Genomic DNA, 6,458 nt, shown 5'->3' on the forward strand with positions numbered 1-6,458 from the left:
CGATTACCACGGGGACCACCGTTACCTTCACCCTCCACATCCTCCACATCCTCTCGAGCTCTTCTCTGAGCCCTTGGTATTTCTCCAGCTTCTCGTGTTCCTTCTTCCTGATATTGCTGTCATTCGGAACCGCTACATCGATCACTACGGCCGCAGGTGCGCATTCGCTGTCAAAATAAAAAACACGCACAAGCGTTAGGGTTAAATTTAAAAACTGTACTTTTGAGTTAAAATATATATTTATAATTTTAATAAATGGCAAATTAAAAAGTCATGAACATTTTTTTGTATCGAAAAAATATCGAACCGTGACACCAAAGTATCGAACCGAACCGTGAATTTTGTGTATCGTTGCACCCCTAATATATATATATATATATATATATATATATATATATATATGTTGGCAGGACCAACTGTCATCTGAGGTGTCAGCCCTGGAGGAGGTACCACCAGACCACGACTACTGTTAACAGGCAAGTGCAAATTTGTCTAGGAACCTTTTCTCCGGTGGCATATGGCACTTCATGGCACTCCTGCTTACATATCTCTGTCTACATATCTTAGTGGTGCAGCAGCCGTCGATAGAGCCAGCCCTGCAAACCTGTGGATGGACGTTGCAGTGGACAGTGGGAGGATGCATCCTTAAGCTCTCTTTGCAGACCACTCTGTGTGAATCTCCACTCGTCGACTAGAAGAGACAAACCGCAGGTCACAGTTGCAGCACCCCATCCATGTCTGATCTGTCTTCAGCAGATCCAGCAACACTGCCAGGGACTTCCTGGCATGTATTGGAGTTGTGAAAGAAATGATCCGGGAACAGGACACTCAGGTTAATCTTGTGTGAACACATGTACATAGCTGCAAATATTTTAGTCTTCAAATGCTGCTTATGCATTGCACATTTGTTTTTTGTTTTTGTTTCTTTGTTGTTGTTCCTGACATGTACTCTGTTTTTGAGTGAATGTCCATTTGCCATTATGACTTGGCATCATGTCAATACCTGTTGATTAAATGGATTCAGTGACTATTACTATTTGATTCCATTTATTGCGAAAATGAGACTTGTAACATCCAACACAAAGGGCACAATGTAACAAAATAATTTAAAGGAAAGTGTTTGCAATGCAGGAAAAAGAAGGTGTCTGGTGCCTGGAAAATCATCTCAACACACAAATGTCACAGAACTGTCAAATGAAATTAGAGGGACGCAGCAGTCATTTTGGGATCAGACGTTCCAGGATTGTAAAAAGTCTGTCCATTCGCTCCTTGCTCTCCTGTGCCCTTCTCTCCTCAGCCTCCCTTTGTTGCTGCATGTCCTCCCTGATGAGGTTGAGCAGCTCGTCATCCCGATCCCGTTTCCTCTTCCTTGCTGTTATCGGTGGCTGACTGTCTCCCTCATCAGTGTCAGATTCTGCTACATTCTGGTCACCCACTGCTGAACTTGGCCCTGGAGTGTCCTCAGGGAGAGTGGACAGTAGGACAGGGAGCCTGATGGACGGCCTCTGTACTATTACCTCGTCCATGAGGGCAAACCAGGGCCAAGTGGCAGCAGTGGGCTTCCCACTTACACCCTCTCCTGACCCTGGATACTTGCAGTCCTAATGGCAGAGGAAATAAAAACACAACAGTTAACACATGATAACACCACAACAATTCTTAGTAGGTGCACATTTACTAACTTGTGTCCTCATGACTTATCTGCTTGAGAACAACATACTTTGTATTTTGTCTTGAGGTTAACCCACTTTTTCCTTTCCTGCAAGGGGGTGACTGTCCCCTGCAAACCCATCTTCTCCAGTATAGTCCTGATCACACCTGAAAAATAAGAGCAGACAGAAACGTTGGCAACTATGTTGATCCCCACATCCGGACGTTTGCACAGCAGCACGCCAGAGTGATACCGAATGGACATCACAGGTTCTGTGCAGCATGAGGGTTAATGAAACTACACTCATATATGGGTGTGAATTGATTTGTTCTTGTACCTCCATGCCACAGTGGCAGAATTCTTCACCGCAGTGAAGAGGTGGTCATTTTCGCCTTGCAATCTGATGAGGAGAGTTGTTTGCTCTTTGTTCCCTGCAACGTATCACAAAATGATTAATTAGCAAGATATAACGTAGCTGTATGAGAGTGGCAATGCATGACAAACTGCTGGGGTCACCATACTAGTTCAAGTGCAATCTATCACGGGGATTCTATGGATTATAAGCTAAACACAGGCATATGCCCAGAGACTACCAACAGAACCGCTATGGGGGTTTAACTTTTGTAACACCAGATTTTCAAGTACTTACATGTGAATGCAGATTCCTCTCCCACTGTCACGCCCGGTTTGCCCGCCATTGTTCCGGTCCAAAATGCTTCTACTGGTTTGGAATTTATGCGGCAGGTGGCCCGCAATGAATCCTGGGATATAGTAGGACATGAAGGATACATCGGACCCATCCTTAGAATTCAGGGCAAAGTAGGATGCATTTGTCGCCACATTTTGAGTACTCTTTGAATTCGGACAGCCTTCGCCACGTCGCTGTGACGTCATTGCCTCCAAATGTGGCATTGCCGCATCCTTCCCCAGAATTCGGACACGGCTAACCCTCAAATTTGCGGAGAGGTAGGACGCATTTGTCGCCACATTTTGAGTGCTCTTTGAATTCGGACAGCCTTCGCCACGTCGCTGTGACATCATTGCATCCAAATATGCCATTTTAAGCATCCTTCCCCTGAATTCGGACACAGCCACTGTGTTGGAAGGACGAGCAATTCTGAAAAGTAGCTCAAAAGAAAAAGGACGGTATAGAGACAGGTTGTGTCCAGATGCAAAGAGACTGTAATTGCAAAAAAAAAAAATAGCGTGCATTGGAAATGTGGACCCGTATGAAATCCGGCAGTGGAGTAGAAACCCTGAAGACCAAACCACTATTGACTTAGCATGATCTATTCTTGTACCTTGTTTGCAAAGTCAGCGCATACACGGAGCACCAATTTCGCCATTATAAATCTCTGGAGGCCCACATCCAATTCACCAAGGACTGGGTACAATTGTGAGTACGCCGTCATTCAAACAAAGGTAAGTCAGCCTGAGTACTGCGAATAAAATGCGTTTGATTTCCCTCTGAACATTCAGATTAGTGCAAGCATAAATTCATTCATGAGGGGGAGATTACAGTAAGAACATGTGGAAGCTCTGTTAGATGGATAACATAGTGAGTTCAGTGCACTGATGTGACATTGTTCTGAAGGATTTAGTTATTCTCTATGGTTAAAGAAATTGCACTAATTAATTCATATTTATTATAAATAATCCTAATTACACATCTTGCTTCCGTGTTTGTGTGCTGTGTCACTAAAAATACATTTTATTTTAGTTTTATACATTGGTTAATGACCTGCAGAATCTGCTTATCATATTAGGTGTCCACAATTGTCACTTAAAGGCAAGGCAAGGCAAGTTTATTTGTATAGCACAATTCAACAACAAGGTGATTCAAAGTGCTTTACAGAGACATTAGAAACAAGAACAAATAAAAAGCATGATTTAAAATTGAATAAAACAAGCAAATAAACTAACTAACTAACTAATTAACAAACAAACAAACAACAGTATATAAAATCAAAACAGATAAAATCAGAACAGTAGATAAAATCAGTAGTTAAATGTAAGTTTTGAAATTTAAGCTTAAAGTGTGGATTTGGTGCTTTATTCAAATGCAGCTGAGAACAGGTGAGTCTTCAACCTGGATTTAAATAAACTGAGTGTTTCAGCTGATCTGAGGCTTTCTGGGAGTTTGTTCCAGATATAAGGAGCATAAAAGCTGAATGCAGCTTCTCCGTGTCTGGTTCTGACTCTGGGAACTGATAAAAGACCGGATCCAGATGACCTGAGGGATCTGGATGGTTCATACTGGGTCAAACTTTATGCTTTCTAAAAAGAAATATGCAGATTTAAAATATAACGTGCAGCTTTCTATAGATGGATACATAAAAACACTTTATTTGTTACATTTATGATTAATGTATTTGAACGTAGATACAACACATTTGTGTTGGCCTTGGCTTATTAAAGTTCATGTCTTGAACTTTGTCTGTGTGTGTTTCAGGTACTGCACTCTCAAAGACTGAATCAACCAGCATTGCAGCCATGGGTCATTGTGAGCATCACAGGGAAGGTTGAAGGCGCCCGCTGCAGCTGTATGGCCGGAGTCGTGGAGACCTGCACCCATGTCCCTGCTCTTCTGTTTAATGTAGAAGCAACAGTGTTGATCTGTGGCACAAGGACTGTTACAGGTGAACCTGCATACTGGGTTTTGCTGGGTAATGTGACCAAGATACAGTCAGAGGTTGGCCATAAGATAGACTTCTCCTCTTCAGCTGCCCAAAAAAAAAAGGCTCTCAATCAAAACATAAACAGACCATCTGTAGTAATAGGTAAAAGAAGCCGTCCTCAAAACAAAATAATTCCACCTGCTACTGTGGAGGAGTTGGATCAACTGATAGGAAAATATTTTTCCAAGCATAGTTCTGTTCTGAATAACCCATAATGTTTTAATTTAGGGGGGGGGGGGGGCTGTAAATAATTTGCATTTACTGATTATGTACTTACTAATTACCACTGTTCAAAAGTTGAATAAAGAAACAAACAAATGCTTGCCTATTTTTAATTAAAACCACTTTATAGAACATCACATCAGTTATAATGTAGAATCAATGTCATGTATAATTTACAAATGACAAAATGTTTACATAAAATCATGACAGCATTTATATAATATCACCCACTAATAGCATTCTGTAATTTACTGTGTCTTTTGAAAATGTATCACTACATATACAGCACAAGACTTTTAAGAGTATTTAACAAGGGCATTTTCCCTGGTTTTACCAACACACTGGGGCACATGTTCACCAAAACGCAGCAAACCTTTGCCATTTTATCCAGAAAGGTCACCTTTTCACCCTCACATGGAAGAAGTAATCTGATTGGTATGTAGCATGTACAAAGATTTCGTAGTGAACCATGTGTAGTGTTGGATTTCTTTCATTCATTTCATAGGCTGGTTTGCCTGCAATAATGCCAAATAATTAGCAACTCTAGAAATAAAGGTAGTTCTGCATGTTTGTTCTAATTTGCTATGACCTCAGAGTGCATTGAAAATAAAAAGAGTAATATGAACTTATTTAGAACTTACCAGAATGAAAATACTGAAGCACACCAACAGATATCTGTGGATGGTAGAGAACTGAATATCAGCTCGTCTCACAGCTGCTATCCAGGCTAGACACCTTCTTTTGGTAACATCCAACACATAAGCTCCCTCATGATGCTTCCAGGTGAGGAAACAATGAAAAGAGAGCCCATTTTCAAGCTTATTCCCTTGCCGGTAGTGCAATCTAACATTACAACCGATCACACAGCAAATTTGTTTGGCCTGCTAATATAGCGCCTCAACCAAAAATCCTGGCTATGCCCCATCCGGTAAGATCACACTCCAGAGCCCTATTAACGTACAGATCTAGAAAGAAGACGCTGCATTTTTAACTCTGAGGGAGATGGAGAATGAGCCTATTTCCAAAAAAACAAAAGTGGAGTGTGTTCCTTTAAGTACTATATTGTATATATTGTCAAAAACTAAAGTGTACATAGCAGTTGTTGTATCTTGTTTACTGTATCACTGACAGATAATTTCAAAGTCAAGTGAACGCTACAGTGAACGTGAGATACTGTGTAATGTGAAATACTGTAAGAAAATGAATAAACAACCTAATTCTTGCTAAACCTTTGACTCTGTTTTGTTTGAATCCAACTGTTTTTTGCAGATGTACATAAAACATGTTACTTTTAGTATTATTATTGTTATCATCATCATCATTATTGCACTAAATACATTTTAAATAAAGGATACTTTGATATACATTCTACTGTAAGGTTGGAAATGTATTTTCTTCACTCTGAAATATCTTTTGAAATGTATTTTGGTTTGAAAAAAATTATATTTTCAATTTCAATTTTTGAGCATCACAAATACAACATATATTTACCATATATTTGAAATATATTTTGGCCAGGAAAAATGTATTTTTTTACCGTATGGGTTTGTAGTTAATACCCGTACTGAACCAGAAGTACAGATACCTGTGTTAAAAAAAATACTCCAGTAAAAGTTAAAGTAATGAATCAATTTCATTACTCAACCAAAGCTGAAAAAGTACATTGTGGTATGAAAGACCCAAGGCACACAGCGTTGACAGTACATGGATGCTTTACTTACAATGTGATAATTGCTTGTGCTGCTGCCTCGCTTGTCATGAACTGTGTGTGAGGGAGGCACGATTGGACCCAAAATGCAGACTCAGTGGGCAGGACTTAACACAAAAGCACAGCTTTATTGCTGGAATGTCAAAGAAACAAAACTGAACTGGAGATTACAGGAACCTAAACCAACAAATGGAACACA

The 6,458-nt window shown here is 40.1% G+C and overlaps 1 protein-coding gene across 1 annotated transcript; it reads right to left on the minus strand.

Annotated features, from left to right (window-relative positions):
* Nucleotides 1–1,217: 1,217 nt before the first annotated feature.
* On the minus strand, nt 1,218–2,349 carry LOC146617799 (uncharacterized). Its single transcript, XM_085373526.1, has 4 exons — nt 2,301–2,349; nt 1,989–2,082; nt 1,721–1,808; nt 1,218–1,601 (listed from the first exon to the last, which is right to left on the minus strand). Exons 1-4 carry the CDS (start codon nt 2,347–2,349, stop codon nt 1,218–1,220), a joined length of 615 nt encoding a protein of 204 aa, XP_085229652.1.
* Nucleotides 2,350–6,458: the final 4,109 nt, after the last annotated feature.

This window comes from Diplotaxodon limnothrissa, linkage group LG15, assembly GCF_057381915.1.
Source record: "Diplotaxodon limnothrissa isolate DT_005_m linkage group LG15, D_limnothrissa_male_GT1.1, whole genome shotgun sequence".
In the NCBI taxonomy this organism is placed as follows: domain Eukaryota; kingdom Metazoa; phylum Chordata; class Actinopteri; order Cichliformes; family Cichlidae; genus Diplotaxodon; species Diplotaxodon limnothrissa.